The 19,679-nt window shown below is 47.3% G+C and overlaps 1 protein-coding gene across 4 annotated transcripts in view; it reads right to left on the bottom strand.

The window, feature by feature from the left end:
* Positions 1–19,679, bottom strand: part of tns2b (tensin 2b) — a 31,630-nt gene that overhangs the window by 5,798 nt on the left and 6,153 nt on the right. The window contains exons 2-19 of one of the 4 annotated variants that reach the window (XM_076267351.1): positions 19,432–19,537; positions 19,170–19,207; positions 9,957–9,992; positions 9,808–9,854; positions 9,130–9,313; positions 8,981–9,031; positions 7,935–8,057; positions 7,174–7,238; positions 6,956–7,039; positions 6,699–6,811; positions 6,477–6,537; positions 5,973–6,048; positions 5,147–5,276; positions 4,856–4,921; positions 4,608–4,724; positions 2,742–4,154; positions 2,022–2,142; positions 675–1,786 (exon numbers count right to left, since the gene is read on the bottom strand). In XM_076267351.1, the coding sequence (XP_076123466.1) occupies positions 675–1,786; positions 2,022–2,142; positions 2,742–4,154; positions 4,608–4,724; positions 4,856–4,921; positions 5,147–5,276; positions 5,973–6,048; positions 6,477–6,537; positions 6,699–6,811; positions 6,956–7,039; positions 7,174–7,238; positions 7,935–8,057; positions 8,981–9,031; positions 9,130–9,313; positions 9,808–9,854; positions 9,957–9,992; positions 19,170–19,207; positions 19,432–19,537 (3,943 nt within the window). Of the gene's footprint in view, positions 1–674; positions 1,787–2,021; positions 2,143–2,741; positions 4,155–4,607; positions 4,725–4,855; positions 4,922–5,146; positions 5,277–5,972; positions 6,049–6,476; positions 6,538–6,698; positions 6,812–6,955; positions 7,040–7,173; positions 7,239–7,934; positions 8,058–8,980; positions 9,032–9,129; positions 9,314–9,807; positions 9,855–9,956; positions 9,993–17,247; positions 17,540–18,126; positions 18,236–19,169; positions 19,208–19,431; positions 19,538–19,679 lie in introns of those variants that run through there. The other 3 variants (XM_076267352.1, XM_076267353.1, XM_076267354.1) reach the window with 3 other exon arrangements.

Genomic DNA, 19,679 nt, shown 5'->3' with positions numbered 1-19,679 from the left:
AGCTACTCTTGAAACAGTGCGGTCCGGGGTTTTTTTTTTTAATAGCATCTGCATTATCTAAATACAAATAAAATGTATATACTGGTATGTTTCATGAAATATTCATTCTTCATTACACTAATCTGGAGTACGTCTACAGAGTGCTGTTGCAGAATTTGGCATGGATTCAACGAATCCCTCACATATCCCTCACGTCTAACCCCACTGATTGGTTTTGGATGGCCCTCCGTATGGCTGACATTCCATGCGAGGGCTGGAGTATGCGGCTATGCGCAGGAAGGGAGTAGGGAAGGGGGAGGAGGATGATTTGGGACCCGACCATCATTGCCTAATTATGTTTAAGTAGAGCATACTTCTCTGCGCTGCTCCAGAGGACACTAGTGTAGTTTGCATGTTTAGGGTCCCTTGTTGGTTAATTAATTACAAAATGGTGTTCATGTGCAACTATTCAGAAATGTTGGCGTGCTGATCCAAACCTGAGTAGGAAAACAGCAGACTCATTGAAAACATCTGATGGAGTCAAGGCTACTCTGGTTGTGTGATTACTTTAAATAATTGTGGTAAAGCTGGAAACGGTACATAGTAACAGTAAACACTGTAAAATATACAGTGAGTCATTTCTACCAGACATGACTGGGGATGTATTGGGGCGATGTACACAGTGTTTTGCCCACCTTGATCCCTTGAGATTCCTGGCTTATACCAGAACTTGGAGCTGTCCTGCACAAACGTGGCACTGACACGACTTCCTGCCTCCTCCCCTGCGCTGTGTGCTGCTGTGGCCAGCCGGGAGGCCGGGGGTGGGGTCAGCTCGCTGACCGCGGGCGAGAATGTGACGTGCAGCTGGGACGTGGAGCTGGAGCTGGAGCTGGGTCCGGAGCTGACGGAGAGCGAGGAGCTGGAGAGGGCCCCGGTGGAGGTGCGGAGAGCCGAGGCCCTGCTGGGCGAGCCCTGCTGGAGGCCCAGAGGCCTGCGCTTCTCAGGCAGAGGCGGCTGTGGGGGGGTGGCGGGGATGGTGACGGCCGTGTAGCCCGTGTAGGGCACGTGGGGCACGGTGAGCAGCGGGTAGTAGTGGGACGGCAGCGGGAAGGATGGAGTGGCCTGACCGTCCGGTACGGGCGAGGGCGCCCGGAGGTCGCCGCAGCTGCTGCTGCCGCCGCTGCCCGCCTCACTGCTGCACGACACGCTGTCCATCTGCGGGGTGAGCCTCCGAGCGTCGGCGGACGCCATGGCCAGCGAGGACAACTCGGAGGACGGACAGCGGCTGGTGGTCGGACACGGCGTGGACGCCGGGGTGGAGCCAGGGGTGGAGCTAAAGGTCGGGCTCGAGCGCAGAACCTGCACCTGCACCTTGACAGGTTCCGGGCACGGATCGTTCCGGAAGGCAGGGCCGTCGGTCTTCGCTGCAGTGGCCGCCTGGGGAGAGGCGCTTGAGGACGAGGGAGGACGGGGGCTGGAACGCAGCTCGCCAGAACTTGTTGACAATTCATTAGTGGATTCTTTGGCGGCAGTCTCTGGAGCAGCTGGCGGCTGTGAGTGGAAGCTCTGTCTCGGCGAACTCTTGCTGGGAGCCATGGAGAGCTTGCAGCTGCCTTGGACGCCTCTCTCCGCAAGAGCAGGGCCTGGATGTATTGCGTCCTCACTACGGGATTCTTTCTGCTGAGCCGCAGTTGGCCGAGGGCACTGGATTCGGTCCGGGCCTGTTTGTGAGCCATGAGAGGATGACAGCTGCTTGGAAGGCACTTCAGGAGTGGATCTCTGTTCCTCTACTTTAGTCCCAGTAGAACTAAAATAACAAAGGACAGTGTGATAAGACATCAATCATGACCCTTCAACTTGTCTAAAAGAAAATGAAGAAGTATGAAAGAGTAAATTCCCAGTCACTTAAGTATGCCATCTAGATATCAAGGACAAATACAGCAATAAATAAATAAATAAATGACATGAAGGAATGGAAAAAGGACTGAGGTGAGAGACAGATGAGAGATCAATGAGGTGGTCAAAGTGTGGACGATAAAGACCTGTTCTGTGTGTGTTGTTGAGCCTGGTTTCCATTATGGGATGGCTCGGAGTCAGGGGATGGGTCAGCTTTCCTGCTGGATGGCCTGGACAGAGCATCTGACGTCCTCTGGTCATCCACATCTACATCAGGAGAGGGGTGGAAACATGGCCCCCAGAGAAAGAAGAGCAAAAGGCCACAGACAATGGTTACAGCTGGCAGCTGATGACGCAATGACAACTGACTCCACTGACAGAGATAGAGGTTTATCAGACGACTAGCAGTAAGCGTTCCACTTATCTCATGAGTGGAAACTAGAAAAAGATTACTGTCAAAGTCGTTTGTGCAAAAGTCAAAGTTAATGTCAACTTTATTGTCAATTTAACTATACACTACTCACAAAATGTAAATCAGATTTCTAGGCCAAGTATACCAGGAATTTGGTCTCTGCATTTATCCCATCCATGAATTAGTGAACACACAGAGCACACAGAGTGAGGTGATGCACACACTAACCCGGAGCAGTGAGCTGCCTTGTTACAGCAGCGCTCGGAGAGCAGTGAGGGGTTAGGTGCCTTGCTCAAGGGCACTTCAGCCGTTCCTACTGGTCGGGGAAGGTTCATCCGGAAATTTCACCCAAAAGCCGAATATCCCTGACTTTTTGTGAGTAGTGTATGTACAATACATACAATAACAACAATAACATGGTGATAATAATAATAACACCAGGTGTCAGCATCACCTGTAGTTCTGCTCTGCTGGCCAGCTTGGCTGCTAGCCCCAGCAGTGGGTCTCAGGGCCTGGCTGAGGTGCCCCTCTGGTTGGCTGGCTCTCTGCGGGGACGGGGTGGCCGGCAGAGGGGAGGCCGTCCGTGACTGGCCCCCGGATCCGTAGCCGTGGCTCTCTCTGCTGGGAGGCAGCGAGTGCAGGGCGGGGGAGCAGGGGCAGGCGGCCTGGGGCGTGTGGTAGCCGCTGCTGGAGCTGTGCGGGCTGGGGAAGGGGCTGGCCATGCCGGACGGCGACGTCGCTGGCGGCTGCCCCTCCCGGAGGTACGATGGGGGCAAGTCGTGCGCCTGGGGCGAGTGGCAGTGCCGGTAAGCGGTCATCGCCGAGTGTCGGCGCCAGAATTCCGCTTCCTGCTCCCTCTCCCACGGGGACTCCGCCTCCCTGTCCCACACCGGATGTCCCTCCCGCCTGTAGCCGAAGCCGGACGCCTCTCGGCCCCAAGGGTGGTGGCCCTCCGACTGGCCGGGCGCAAGACGAAGCAGCGTGGGCTCCTCCCGATGCAGGCGGGCGCAGTCTGGGCACGGGCAGGAAGTGGACGGCGTGGTGCTGAACCTCAGCTCGTGGTAGGGGCTCGGGGGCAGCGCGCGAGGGGGAGGAGGGGCCGGCGCGTGCCCATGGGAGTGGGGGGCGTAGTGGTAGAGAGAGCACACCTCCGCTGGACAGTAGCTCCTGGGAGAGGAGGGGAGTGTGTGCGCGTGGGGGTGGGGGTGTGAGTGCGCGTGCGCGTGGTGCGGCGAGAGCGACAAGGGGCCTCCGATGCCCTGAGCCGGGTAGGAGTAGTGCTGCCGGGACGCCATATGGCTGCAGGAGCGGTGCAGACAGCGCCCCCTGTCCCACAGGAGGTCCGGGTGGGACAGGCAGGGCTCCAGCAGCGGAGGGGGCGACGTCCGGCTGACGGGGAGTGTGTGGTGCTTCGGGGCCGGCCCCTTAGAGGCTGCGTCCCTCCGCTCCAGGTAGTGTCCATTGGTCCCGCAGCTGGGAGGGAGACTACAGGGCGAGCGCGGTCCAGGGGAGTATGTGCGCGGGCAGCAGGAGTGCTCCGTCGGCCTGAGCGGCGAGCTCTCCCCGTCATCCAAAATGGCCGTCTCCCTCTCGCGCTCCCTCCCTCGCTCCCTCTCTCCCTCCACCTCTCCCAGCAGGAGCTCTAGGTCCAGGCGCTCCTGGTGTGCGGGCGGGCCGGGGGGAGTGGTGCTCGGGGTGCCCAGGTGGTCGGGAGGCCGAGGCTGGGACTGAGCGGTGGGCAGAGCTGGGGACTCGGGGCTGGAGGGACAACCGTTGGCCGAGGGCAGGGCACTAGAGCCTGGAGCACGGCGCTTCTTCACCTGGGCGTACAGACTACCATCCAGAGGACCCCGTGTGTGAGCAATATCTGTGTAAGGGGAGAGAACGGGGGTTACCAGAGGACTAAAGAGCTCATGTATATATCTGTATATTATACAGTAGTCTGAGTGTGTATGTGTAATACTATAATGTATTACTATTGTATTACTACTACCATGTATTACTATAAGTAATGCATTACTACTATAAAAAGGTCTGTGTGTGTGTGTGTGTGTGTGTGTGTGTGTGTGTGTGTGTTTATCCTCTGCATTACTACTATAAAAAGGCCTGTGTGTGTGTGTGTGTGTGTGTGTGTGTGTGTGTGTGTGTGTGTGTGTGTATATCCTCTGCATTACTACTTTAAAAAGGTCTGTCCATCTGTGTGTGTGTGTGTGTTTATCCTCTGTATTACTACTATAAAAAGGTCAGTGAGTGTGTGTCTGTGTGTGTGTGTGTGTATTTTCTCATGTGTGCGCACACAATGGCATGTCTGTTTGTTTACCCTCTGCGCTGTCCTGATGGTGCATGTTAAAGTTGTCATAAGAGTCCCACCGCACCACAGGATCCGACGTGTTGTAGTCCACCTTTACGCTTACGTCATTCTTCTGGAACTCGCGACCTGGCCGTGACACGCACAGAGTGAGGACACACGTACAAACAATCACATGCTAAAACAAACACGCATACCACACATGCACTGTATGTTGATGTGCTCATGACACACAGGGTGTTGACAGCGCAGGTGAGCACCTCGGACACGCTCTGGACCATATGAGAAGACGAACTCCACAGTGGCATCAGAGGGGAAACGGTTATCTACAGAGTCGGAGAAAGAGAGGGGGAGAGAGAGAGAGAGAAAGGAGGGGAGAGAGAAACACAGATATACAACAGAGAAAGGCTTTAATTCATCCATTTTCACAAATATCTACAAGCATCTATGTATTATGTATTCACTGACGATGCATCTGCACCTACAAGTTTTGTGTATCTATGTACAGTACATGTGTGGATCTTTATGTTAGTGTCAGTAGGTGTAGGTACCGGTGCAGGCCTGGTCCAACTCCTGTTTCCCAAACCACAGCTGGGCTCCATGGACAGTGCACGTGTGGAACTGGACCCTAAACACACAGTCTCGGCCATATCCATGCATGTGTCGATGATAACACTTCACCTGGTGGGAAAACAGCACAGAGATGAACAACCAAATGATATATTTTTTAACCTAAAACATGCTAATAATAATCATACTTGGCTCATAAACACCAATTACAGCACAGCATGTAAAGATGAAAGCTTCCTAGCTTGCTAACCGATGTATTTTGTTTTAATTTATTTAGTATACCATCAATGTCATAATGTAAAGCCTGTTTTTAAAAACATTTTTGCAGGGTTTCAATGCCAAAGCACAAAATGAATAGTGAATAGCCTGAGTGCCTTATTGAGAACACCATATCTGTTTATCTCTCCTTGACATAGCTATAGTAGGTCTCAACAAATTAAAGTTGAGGAATCCATAGCATCAAGCCACCTGCTAAAATATACATAAATGGTGAACACCTGCATACTGCCGCTTTAGATAGATAGATAGATACGTTAAGGATCCCCAAGGGAAAATTTAAAAACTTTAAAGTCACATACTGCATACTCATATCATTTTTACAAATGTTAGAGGAACAGCCATCCATGGTATTGTCTCAAAAATTATCCTGATCCTTTATCCACTGAACAAAACAAAATGGTCCTTGGTCTACTACAAAGGCCTCACTGTATCCTTGGTTTAGAGAAACACTGGCAATTATAAAGTGTTAGTGAGTAAGAGGCCTTAATTAGTGCACTGGGTAATGGAGCACCTTTGTTTTTGTCTTACCATGATGTCTCCTTTCAGCAGTAGTGCTGGCTCTATGGTCACACACACACGGCTGCTCCCGGAGCCCTGCACATCACTGCACACAGATACACACATATATACACACACAGACACACACGCACACAGACACAGAGAAAGAGAGAGAGAGAGAGAGAAAGAGAGAGAGAGTTATACACAATTAAGTGGTGCACCTAGTTCAGTCATCTAAACCTAACTGCACATAGTATCACATGTTCACTTGGACACAGTATGGAACGTACAGAGAGACATGATCCATGCACTCAGGTTACAGTACCAAACAAACAGGGTTATGCAAAGTCAAACATACAGAGTTACACACAGTCAAGCAAACAGGCTTTCAAGCAGTCAATGTAGTTTATAGGCAAACAAACCTATTGCTAAAAAATAACGTGTATATGGGCATGTGTATTACAAATTGTACATTGTGTAATTGCAAAGTTGCATCTTAAATGTGGTCTACAGCTAAACATCCAACAAACTTACTATATGCCAGAGGTATAGACCAACTGAAGAGACTGATAGATCTTCAGGAAAGGGGAGTAACCTGAAAAGTAAACCAGAAAGCCATTGAATGGTTAGTTTTAAGGAGGAAAATTATCTTCTTTCATCTAAGAGCAAAACCTAAGTGACTGCTCCACGACAGAGTCAGTCCCCCGATAAAGGAGATGTCCAGTTCCGTCCAGCAGCTGAGCTAATGTTAGTTACCTCCTCCAGTCTGGAAGTCTGGCAGAGAGGGGATGAGGACCTGGTGCAGGAAGAGAGGACTGCTGTTCATCTTAATGCTGCCAGACAAAAGGCCACCAAAGTAATAAATATACCTGGAAAAAAGAGAGAGAGAGAGACAGAGAGAGAAAGAGAAAGAGAGAGGTTAGATTAAAGAGAAAGAAAAAAGAAAGTTAAGCTGTCTGAAAGAGACAGGTACAAAACATAAAAGGGCAAGATCGTTATTTAGGGACCAGTACCTGTTCTGAGATGGCTGGAAAAAAGGAGATATCTTATCCTCACAGAACTTCCTCATGGCTACTGTGGACAGGGCCTGGTCAGCCCTGTGAATAACAAACACACCACATTGTTTCTACAAACATAGTTGGAGACACTCATGGGAAATAGGAAAACTCATAGGAAATATGAAACTCATTACAATGCTTCAGGTTAAGTAGATTAGAAATGAAACTCTCACCCGGCAGAGATCTTACTGTAGTGCATGTAGGCTGCCACAATCACCCCTGTCTTTCCTTTGTTACCCTGTAAGACAGTGAGACAGTGAACCAAAAGTCTGTCATATCATACTACACAGTATAAAATATATAGCATAGCAAACTATAACATACTATGCTAGATGTTTTCTGCTAACTGCACTGAGTTACAATTCTGAATCTTCCTTGAAAATTATTCTACCTTGTGTCTTTTATTTTGTCTTTTTAATCATTCTCTATTTTTAAATGATTTACCATGTGCGTTTTATGTTTTATTTTATTTTGTATTATTATTATTTTGTTTTATTATTATTATTACTATGATCTTTACCTTTTAAACTATTCTTTCACTATTGCCCTTTTATGCTTTTATTTTTTTTATTACTGCTTGCTTTTGTTTATGTAAAGCACATTGAATGACCTCTGTGTATGAAATTCGCTATATAAATATATATATAAATAAACTATATATATATATATATATATATATAAAAATAAATAAATATATATATAAATAAGCTATATAAATAAACTTGACTTGACTTGACTAAATCTTGTAGTTTTTTTCAGTAACAAATAAAGGTGCCAAACACTTCAATATAAAGGTAGTGTAATCACTATGCTTCTTTCAGACTGCAGACACCAAGACTCGAGGTTCAGCTCTTAGAAACTGTACATCCATCTAATTATCTAATTCCACCTGCAGTGTTACCAGAAATGACATCAGAAGCGCTTGAGCCCTGACCTTGCAGTGGAGGACCACAACGTGCTGGGGGTCAGACGTTAACCAGCTCTCCATGGCCTTGCAAATGGCACAGATTTTATCCAGTGGAGGAGCGTGCAGGTCCGGCCAGCCGAAGTCATGCACCTGAGGGAGCACAGGGGAACAGTGGCGTTGGTTAAGGGGGAACAGGGGAACAGTGGCGTTGGTTAGGGTGGAACAGGGGAACAGTGGCGTTGGTTAGGGTGGGGAACAGGGGAACAGTGGCGTTGGTTAAGGGGGAACAGGGGAACAGTGGCGTTGGTTAAGGGGGAACAGGGGAACAGTGGCGTTGGTTAAGGGGGAACAGGGGAACAGTGGTGTTGGTTAGGGTGGGGAACAGGGGAACAGTGGCGTTGGTTAAGGGGGAACAGGGGAACAGTGGCGTTGGTTAAGGGGGAACAGGGGAACAGTGGCGTTGGTTAAGGGGGAACAGGGGAACAGTGGCGTTGGTTAAGGGGGAACAGGGGAACAGTGGCGTTGGTTAGGGTGGGGAACAGGGGAACAGTGGCGTTGGTTAAGGGGGAACAGGGGAACAGTGGCGTTGGTTAGGGTGGGGAACAGGGGAACAGTGGCGTTGGTTAAGGGGGAACAGGGGAACAGTGGCGTTGGTTAAGGGGGAACAGGGGAACAGTGGCGTTGGTTAGGGTGGGGAACAGTGGCGTTGGTTAAGGGGGAACAGTGGCGTTGGTTAAGGGGGAACAGGGGAACAGTGGCGTTGGTTAAGGGGGAACAGGGGAACAGTGGCGTTGGTTAGGGTGGGGAACAGGGGAACAGTGGCGTTGGTTAGGGGGGAACAGGGGAACAGTGGCGTTGGTCAGGGAAGATGGGGTAGGTCGAAAGGGAAGCTAAATGAACATCACAGAGGAAAACACAGATGTATAGCTTCAGGACAGACATGCACGTTCACAGAGACATGCACTGGTAATGTCAAGGTAAGGCATTTCATTATTGCTTTAAACCAGTTAGTCCATACACCTCCTGTATGAATGAATGAATGAATGAATGGAGGATTTATCATGAATGTTTACCTTTGGATTCAGTCTGCTGATGTCATGCCGTTTTTCAGACAGATTGAGGAGCTACAACAAAAACATAGACTTGTTACTTTACTGAGCGTTGATTTGAAGACACAGAAGGCAAAATTACTAATGATCAAATCTACAAATCTCGAACGAACCAAGAACTTGTCCTGGTGTTTGGACTTCAGCATGGCAGCCACTTCCTTCAGGTTGCCGCAGTAGCGCTCTTCATCCAGGTTGGGCAGGAAAAAGACGGAGATGATCCTCTCGGTGATGTAGGTGAGGTCGAAGTCGTAGTGCCTCTCCATGACCCGGTCCATCACGCAGTCTTCACTCCCACTCCTGGGCCACAGACAACAGACAGAGACAGAAAGATCACCGGCATCAGTTTACTTCCTCACAGTCTGAGAGCCAATCACAGTGGCTGATGGTGACGCCTCACAGGGTATCCTAACGGCATGCGAGCGACCGACTGTGGTGTAGCATTGAATGTTCTCGCTCCACACTGAATCCCGTTAAATATGTCAGTGTATTGTGCCATATTTCTCGCTCAACAGCAGGACAACATGAACTACAGAAAGAAAATAAAAATAGAACGCCCGACAAAAGCTTTGCTCAAAATGTCACGCTGCATTGCACTGCACAACACTGTGTAGTGTCGCATCCAGTTAAGACTTTCCAATTGAAAAGTACTCTAACTGATTTTGCCACTAATCGCTCACTCGCATCGCATGCAGTCAGGATACTGTGTCAGAGTGGCAAACAGTCAGTGACAAACTCAAGCCCCAGCTGATCCCAAACAAAACAAACTGCCGATATCCAGCATCCACACTTACCTGAACAGGCAGCTTTTGGATTTCTGGCCCGCTGGCTTGACAGAACCCTAGAGACAAAAGAGACCGAGGGTAATGATAAGGATATCGCCACAAACATCAACCACTCATATGAGATATTTGATTTCCAGGCGACTTTGGGTTAAACTCACCTGTTGTTCTGAGGGAGGCACGCAGGAGGATGGGGCCTGTGTGGAAGATGAGAGAAAGTGTGCCGCCATCAATAAAAGAAGAAATCCAGTCAACCTATTGAAGATACCTAAAGGACTGTACACCGTGTTCCAAATGATTATGCAAATGGGATTTAAGTGTAATAAACTTTTTTTTTTTCAATTAAACTCATGGATGGTATTGTGTCTCAGGGCTCTTTGGATCATTGAAATCAATCTCAGACACCTGTGATAATTAGTTTGCCAGGTAAGCCCAAACAAAGGAAAACTACTTAAGAAGGATGTTCCACATTATTAGGCATGCCACAGGTTTCAAGCAATATGGGAAAGAAAAAGGATCTCTCTGCTGCTGATACCTAAAGGACTGTATGTTTGTTGCTTGATGACTGTCTGTCTGTATGTTTGTATGTTGTCTGATGAATGTCTCAGGCTCAGCTGGAACCAGGAAATAGAGGATGCAAACGGACAGGGGGCAGGAAAAAGCAGGGGCCAACAGCTGGCCAGGGGGGACTCTGAATCACTGCCTGTCAGACCGATTTATCCGGCATGCCTTTCTACAGCAGATACGAGTGGAACTCTAAAATGCACACTGAAGGCTGGCAAGCATGCATGACACGTACCGTACAGTATGGGAGTCAACATGACAGGAGAAGATGGGTAGACAGTGAGCAAGACTGAAAATAGTTCAGGCACGGTCCGTTTACAGCACAACGGAAGGGAGTACACCAGAATTGCTTCAATGTCAAATGCTCAAACATTATATCATCTCCAAATGTGTGCTTTGGATCATTAGTATGCTGGAGTATTCCTCTTCTGCCAGGCTTCTGGAGACTAGTAATCATTTTGGGTTTGGCCAGTATTTTGGTATATCCACAGGCATTCATTCCTATAATGTCTATATATCTATATATCTATAAATATCTAAATGTCATCTTCTCAACACCTTTAGCACTCCTGGAACCCCATATCATCTGAGCCAAACAGCTCTTTGGTATCGAAATGCAGAGTAAACATGAACAGAAGCCTGATGAATATAGGGAGCACATTTTTCCATCAGTTAAATGAAGATAAAGTGGTTTGGCTAAGTGAAGCACGGAGGTGGCATTTTTTTATATTTCACTGATTCTTGAGAACTTGGATAAAACAGGTTTTAATTTTGAAAAGAAAAAGTTAGTTAAATTACAACATCTGAAGGTATATCATTATAGACCAAGGTCTTGGCTGTTCAGCAATGTACCGGTGTCAGCTCCCCATTTTGTATTTTTTTCATAAAATAGGTCCTTTTTGAGTTATTACTTTGTCTTTGTCAACACCGTCAGACACAATAAAGGGCAAATTATTTTGTATTTATTTGGTCTAGTATGTATTTAGAGTTAAATCATTATCTGGGATTCTTAGTACACATATATGCTGTTAAATGTTGAATATTCACTTTTGTTAATTTTTTATACTGCTTCACGTGTACTCCTTTAAAATATCTAACATCATACAACATTTATTTTAAGCCTAAATAGAAAAAGTAATGTTTTTTATTGAACAAACATATTTTTGTATTAAAAGAGACTATTACATTAATAACTCAACAGCACTTAAGAAACATATTGTAGGCATATCCATTTAAAACAAATAAAACTCCCTCTGACGGTGGTGACTTTAGAACTGACGGTGGTGACAGTGGCCTCATAACAACATATAATTCCAAAATGTATACCACTCAAGTCAATGCTTCTTGCTTAACAACTTTATTTAACTATTTGGTCCAAAAAATAACAATCCTGAGCACTGTGATGTGAACATTTTCCAAGGAATATAAGGTAGAATTAAGCAACAAAGCTGGCCTGGGTGGTAATGTACTTTTCTCCACTATGGATTTAACGTCTGGCTATTACAATGTGCCAGTGCATGAGGATGATAAGAAATATACAGCCTTTTCGTCTCCATTAGGATTGCACGAATACAACAGGCTTCCTTGGGCCCTTTGTAATAGCCCAGCTACCTTCATGAGGATGATGCTGTCCATCCTTGGTGATCAGAATTTCCTAAGTCTTTTGTGCTACCTCGATGATATGCTTGTATTTGCCAAGTCTGAGGCAGAGAGTTTGTAACGCTTGCGCATGGTGTTTGAGCAGTTGAAGGAGCACAACCTGAAGCTGTCTCTTTTCAGTCTCCTGCTAAGTGTTTCTTAGGAGATCGTTGAAATGTTTAGGTTATATAATTTCTCAGGAGAGTGTTGCAAGCGATCCAGATAAGGTTTAGGCTATGGTGAATGTTTCACAGTCAGTTCTGACGGATGCTGATGACGTCACACTGTCAGCAAGTAAGATCCGCTCCTTTCTTGGCATGGTGGTTTACTACCTAGCCTAGAAATCTAGACGCACCCTAGCGGCAGCAAATGTAATTTGCAGCCAGGGTAGTCTAGCAACTCTTCGTTGGCTTGAGAGCTGGAAAAACCAAACTTCGGACAGGCCAATCTCATCGTGTATAGGGTCGGTGGACGGGCTAAACATAATAATGGCAGAGTTGCGACGGTTCTGTGTGAATTCCCTGCTACTTGAAAACAAAGAAGATGGATGCTAAGATGGAGTTAAGATGGATAGATGGAGTTAAGATGGATAGATGGAGTTAAGCTTTTTTTAAGTTGGCAAAAGTTTGATCAACTGGTCAACTAGCTCTGCTGGTGGGAAATGAAAGAGGAAATTTGAAAGACAACTGTTTATTCCGCCCTCCGATTGAGCACTACCAATGGTGAGTTCCCAGACCCTACATCTTGATGTGAGTCTGGCTCATCAGGCTGTTTACTACCAGCATTTTATTGAAAACTGCTCTGTGCTTGCAAGGCCGTTGTTTGCGCTTACAGGTGGGTCTAAGCGGCCGCACAGAGGTAATGGGGTAGGTAGGCAGAAGAAAAAGCTCTGCCCTCAGGACTGGTCCCCTGAGTGTGCAGAGGCCTTTCAGAATTTTAAATCTGCACTGATAAGTAGTGTGCCTCCATCCATGGCGCATCCAGACTTTACGAAGCCTTTCCTATTGTCTGTTGATGCATCTACCAGTGGTCTTTGAGCTGTTCTGTCTCAGGTGCAGCCCAGTGAGGATAAAGCCCGGCCTATTGCTTTAGCAAGCAAGTCATTGAATCATGCCCTGTCTAAATATTCTGCTCATCGGCTCGAGTTTTTCGCTATGAAGTGAGCTATTTGTGATCAATTTAGTCACTGGTTGCGGGGTCACAGGTTCACTGTGTGGACAGACAATGACCCTCTTAAGTATGTCCTGACAAAGTCGAAGTCGGATGCTTGCGAACAGCGAAGGGTGGCTAAGTTAGCTACTATTGACTTTGACGTTTTGTATATTCCAGGCCCCAAGAATGTGCTGGCGGATTCTCTGAGCAAAGAGCCTTTTGTGAGGCCCAGAATTATGCACAGGCTGACTAGAATGCCTTACATTGACCTGCTTAAAGAAGCAGAGAACTCTGAAGTTGGTTCGGTTCAGGACATGTTTTGCCTGTCTTCTGAACTTTCTGAGGCAAGAGAACAGCGGGCAGCCTCCATGGCTGATTGCATGTGTGTTGGGGCCACACATCGGCCTCGTGGCTGCGGCCGAACCACAGCCGTGAGGCGCTATATTGTCTGACAGTGATGACAAAAACCTACTCTTTCACATGATATGCATGAGTTGTTCACATTAGCCATCTTGTTTCACCTCTGTTGCTAGCTACCTCAGACCTCTTCTTAAAAAGTTTACATTTATGTCATACATTTATCTAATATTTTTTATACAAAAGAGACGGTGTTGACATGTTATGATTGCTACAGTAGCAGTGTCCAAAAATATGAACAAGTTTAGGAGAAAATAGCAAACTTACAGGAGCTTGAGTGATCTTGAAGCATGCAGTAGAGCTAAAGGTTTGAAAATGGGGTCCTCAGGAATGAAGTTGACCTTATAGTTGCCGGATTTTATTGCTTTTTATAAATATCTGACGATGGTCAGATCAGTTTGGGCTTGTCTCATGAAGGATGCATCTGAATAAGAGAGGGTCACCTTTAACTTCAAACTAAATGAGCCAATACTGCAGACTGGTCCCACAAATGGGAACATACAGCAGAATAAACAGCTACTTCTGAATTATTTTGCTTTTACATTCTCTTTTCATTCTTTTAAAGATGAACAGTTTGGAGTGAATGGAAATGGAAAGGGGCAGTCTCCATGGTGTAGTTGTAAGACCCGAAGACCTTGTATGGTGTTATGATGGGTATTCAACTGAACCTAAAGAATGTGACAGGGTTTTACTTAGCAGCCCCCTAAATCTTTCTCTTGGTCCTCTTGGTTTCTTTCCCTCTTTCTCTCTCTCTCTCTCTCTCTTTTTCTCTCTCTCTCTCCTTCTCTCCCGCTCTCAAAAAACACACACACACACACACACACACACACACACACACACACACACACATACACAAGATAATTACAACCCCCCCAGTCAATTACACAGGCGTTTCCTGAGCACACAACAGCCAGCTCTCTTTTCCGTCTCCTCTGTCTCCCTCGCTCCATCTTTCTGTGTCCCCATCTCTCTCTCTGGCTTTCTCTGGCCCTCTTCAACAAAAAGGTGCAAATACAAACAGCAGTGATGTAAATGAAACAGGGGCTGTAATTAAACTACTGCATGGCAGTCCATTTAGATAGATCTTTCATCTCCGTGTCAGTGTGTGTGTGTTCTGGCCATTGTTGACATAGGGATAGGGAAAGGACACACTTGATAAGAGCCTGACTCAGCAACACAGAACAACGGTGTGTGTGTGTGTGTGTGCATTAAGTGTTTGAGAGGGTACTAGTGTGTGTGTGTGTGCGTATGTGCGTATGTGTGTGTGTGTGTGTGTGTGTGTGTGTGTGTGTGTGTGTGTGTGTGTGTGTGTGTGTGTGTGTGTGTGTGTGTGTGTGTTAGTGAGTGCATTAGTGTGTGCTCACATCAATGTGGAGACAGAGGGACTAATTGGGATCCTAACAGGGTGAATGAGAGGGCAGTCCTAAGACATGTGCCCAGCTTTCCCTTCAGATGACTGAGCCTCTCCTCAAAGAGCCATCATTAGTGCCGCAAACACACAGGAAAGGAAAGAGAGCAGAGCCTCTCTAGGAAGGACAGAGAGAGAGGGAGAGAGGGAGAGAGAGAGAGGGAGGGAGGGAGAGAGAGAGAGAGGGGCAGGGGGAGGAGAGCGTGATAAGAGTTCAGATATTCTGGCAGACAGACCCTATGCACTTACGCCGGGTCAGTGAGCACCTACACATAAAAAATTCACACAGCCGCTTTCAGAACAAGTCGTCGTCCAGTGTGACTGAAAGTAACGCATTTGATTAGGGTTATGAGATGGCATGCTGAATGAACGACTGGAACGAACGAATAGGAGATAATTGATGAGAGCTAATATGAGAGAGCTAATATGAGTCTTTCACTGCCTGCTTTTCCCTTTACTCACTCTATCTGGACACCATCAGTCTTTACTATTAACAGAGGAACTGATTATGGTAGATGAAAGGGTTCCTCCTACTCTATACCGCCTCATCTATCCATGTCTTATCCTTTATTTCCTTCCTTTCCTTCCACTCACCCTCTCTCTCTCTCTCTTGCTCTCTCCCTCTCTCTTTTTCTCTTTCTCTCTTATTCTCTCTGTCTCTCTCTGACTCCATCTCTCCTTCCCGTCCCATGGTTTTACAGACTGCCCCTGGGTCTCCACCACCTCATTACGACACACGCGGACATGTGGCTCCGTTCAGTCACCACAGCTCACACTCGCCCGCCTGCTAGCCGGAGTTACAGCCTACTTAGGAGAGGTGCCAGTCTTTATGAGGAGTCCCTGTAGGACCCAGCCCGCCACGGACTACTGTTTGCCACATCAAACGGGCCCACTTGAGCCACAGCTGTCCGAGACCTCGGAGACCACGGTAGCCGATACGTGCTCTTTCTCTTGGCCAGGGTCCACACTCAGACTGGTGCCGTGAGGCAGACAGGTCTCCATATACACTACTACCCAAAGCCGTACCGGACCTTTGGCTCTGAATCAGGGAAAGTTGCCAAAACGTGCCGTGGAGACGCAGTGATGCTATTTTCTACTTCTGCCCTTTCCCCATCTCACTTCAGACGACGGGGGTGGGGGTGACGCTCTCCTCAGGGTGCTGCCCTCTTTATTGTCTTTTTTGTTGTTGTTTTTGCCAAGGCAACCAAGGCAAGGGGAGCACGTGTCAGCACGAGTGAGCAGAGAGTGAACGCAGAGCGGAGACGACATCCCTACCAGTCAGGCACCAGAACACACCGAACACAAGCCCCCAACCTCCCCCTCCTCCTACGCAACCAACGCCCCCGATCTGTCTCATGCTAAACACACACAAACATGGAATCAACCTAACAGTGGGGGAGGTTACCAGGGGGAATTCAGGCCACTGCTTGTACGTTTGTTTTTCATGTGCCACCTATACAGTGGATTAAGGGGTGGAATTTTGTGTGACGGGTGCTGGCTTGGTCCAGCCAGCCAAATAAGAGTGCAGATAACATGGCCACGTACTCCATGTCCCCTGTACCAAAATAAACAAGGGAACACAGAATAAACAGAGGATATTTTCATACAGAGAGAAAGTGAGAGACAGAGAAAAAGAGAAAGAGAAGGCAGACAGTGCGTGAGAGAGAGCGAGAGAGAGAGAGAGAGAGAGGGCCGGGGGGAGAGAACAGCTGAAGCATCCCTTTGCCTAGTGACAGGAATCTCAGCCGGGTTTAAGGAACTATTTTGACAGACATCAAAATGGTTATTTCAGTTCATCAGCTGGTTGGTTTGTCTAATGCTTCCTCTAAATGTTACCTTTATTTTGAGATGTGTCCTTCACGACACACGCGATCATGTTAAACGCTCCAGCCCATGTCAACCTTACATGTCTGATGCAAGTGTCAGCATTCTCAAAACAGCAGCACTTTGCTGTGCTTCGCAGACTGAATCATCCGCCCATCTCTCAAATGATACATCAGTCTAAGTGACCACACAGCCCAATCTGAACTACCCAAGCTGATGCTGGCTGACACCTACTCCTCTTCATCACTTAACTACACATAACAGCTCATCACCACAATCATGGGTGACATTGCTCAGATTAAGTGAGTGGTACCCCCCTCCAACAACAACAGCATCTGCATAATAAACAAACGGATAACCATAACATTATATTTGATGCATTGTGGGAAATGTGGTCTGTGTCCATCCGTTAAGGCCACACAGGAAATGAAGCGTTGCTGTGTAATTACCTCTCTGTGTGCTTTTGTTTATGGCTTCCTCTCACAGCAGGGGCGAGCCCGAGGTGGCGTGCTGCGGCCCCGCCGTCAGTGGTCAGCGCTGCAGGGAACGCCGTCGCCGGCGTTACGTTCCACTGCAACATCTCGGGCAACTACCCAGAGACAGATACTACGCCATAAGAGACCGTCGATGGTGGTGAGGCGCGGCACAACTGCACCAGTCATGTATGTGGCACTGCCAGCTGCCATCGAGCCACGTCTGGATGGCTTCCACGGGTCTGCATTAATCTGCTCTGAGGCGAGACTCCACACATGACGAGAGGAGAAGTTATATTTAAACTCTTCCCCCAGTTTTATCTCTCTCTCACTCTCTTGCTCTTCTGGCTTGTTTTTTGTACGTTCGCTCTATGCCGCTAAGAGGGGGACTTGGGAGGATGTAAACACTCTCCAAATCATGTTTATGAGTGTTCTACACACACATACACACACAGACACACAGACACACAGACACACACACACACACACACACACACACACACATAATAATCCTGTGTCACTGTGTTATTTCTGAAAGCTAAAACAACCAGATGACACTCAGTGACAAACACACTGCTCCTCCTCACCCCAGAGCTACAGTCCAGATCAGCCTACACAACCCCACACATTCACCGACAAGTTAAGATTCCACTCACAAACCGTCAACCATTGATATACTCACTCTACTAAATATTTTTCATATCAACTCCAATGACTAGATGACATTAGCCTAAGCTACATACACTTAATGTACAATCCCAATCAACACCAAATGACTTAGTCATTTACGTTCGACTGAACCCCAGCATTAAACCTGACTATGTCTGGGACCAGACTTAGGTCGCATGCTCTTACCTCTCAGAGATCGGCCAGTGATCCTGCTTCACCACACTCTCTGTCTGCAGCAGGGGGAGAACAATCTGGCATGCTACTATCTCTCTCTCCCCCTCTCTCTCTCTCTCTCTATCCCACTCTCTCTCTCTCTCTCCCTCTCTCTCTTCCGCTGTCCCACCCCCAGAGGGCAGGGAAAAGCGCGTCAGTAGAGGCAGAGGCAGAGGCACAGCGGCAGGAAGACGACAGAGGGGCACCACAGAGGTCTCCTTTCTGACAGAGTCTGTACTACTCACGGGCTGGCCAGCTGCCCTAAAAATGTGTGTGTGTGTGTGTGTGTGTGTGTGTGTATCTGACCATGAGAGAATCATATTGATGGCATCTCGAGTGTGATCGTTATTTCTATTAATAGACACTTAACGCCCATCATGATTGTGCTTGTAACTGTGTCAGTATGTGTGTGTGTGTGACTGAGTGACTGAGTGCATGCGTGTATGGGGGGAGATAGCCAGGGTTATATGATATAATCCACAACACTGTTGTCAGCCAGAGTCCATTCCTATGCTACTTAATCCCTTTCAAAAGGAAAGTCGGGCAACAAACAGCTGGTGCAGATGAGGACCCCGCCACACAAAGCTTTCCAGCACTCAGATTAATTTGAGAAAGACTTTAAAATTTGTAATATGTAATATGGGACAAAGACGGAAAGGTATTGTTTTTTTTTACATCTATCATTTTGGGGAGGGCAGACTTACGGTTGGCTTTATTTGAGTTGAGGAGGCAGGTCAAGTTGAATTCAGTTTACTGTCTTCAGCAAATGAGATTTTGGGTCCAGCTCAGCAGTATGGCCCAAGCAGCTGTGTTTATGGTTTCAGGTCGCATATAATAGACCATGTCAAGATAATCCTACATCCAATTTCAACAGATGGGAATGCCTTAAACTGCTGTGCTGCTTTGCTGTACCTAATCATCGTAAATTTAAAATCTGTGGCATTTATAGTGCAGGCATACTCTGTGTGTGTGTGTGTGTGTGTGTGTGTGTGTGTGTGTGTAGAAGAGTGCTTTACCTTTGCTTCACATTTGTTATGCACAGCGATCTTACAATCTAAAAGGAGAAAAAGAATAGGACAATGTGAGTGAGTTTGAGTGAGTTTGAGGTTGTGTGAGTGTGTGTGTGTGTGTGTGTGTGTGTGAGAGAGAGAGAGAGAGAGAGAGAGAGAGAGAGAGAGAGAGAGAGAGAGAGAGAGAGAGAGAGAGAGAGAGAGAGAGAGAGAGAGAGAGAGAGAGAGAGAGAGAGCGTGTGTGTGTATGTTGCAGGGGGATTCTAACCTTTACAAAATAATCCATGGCTGTCTATGGTCTGCTTGCACACTCCACAATGGTGTTTTTTCTTGAAGTTCTTCTCTTTGAAGTGATGAGGCCCGACCTTCCCCAACTACAAGAGAACCACAACAGCACCCGTGAGACTCGTCTTAGTGTCAAGACTCCATCCTGAAAAAGACTAGCTCTAGTTTTCAAATTCGTCTTCTGACAAATTACATTTATTAGTGGAAAAATGAAGCATGCATTTCCAAGTT

The sequence above is a fragment of the Alosa pseudoharengus genome, unplaced genomic scaffold, assembly GCF_046254945.1.
Source record: "Alosa pseudoharengus isolate Yale_2024_CS ecotype anadromous, Long Island Sound unplaced genomic scaffold, YU_APseudo_1.1 YU_APseudo_1.1_scf_5, whole genome shotgun sequence".
Classification (NCBI taxonomy): domain Eukaryota; kingdom Metazoa; phylum Chordata; class Actinopteri; order Clupeiformes; family Clupeidae; genus Alosa; species Alosa pseudoharengus.
The sequence above is the reverse complement of the archived record's forward strand: the minus strand, read 5'-3'. Positions and strand labels throughout refer to the sequence as shown.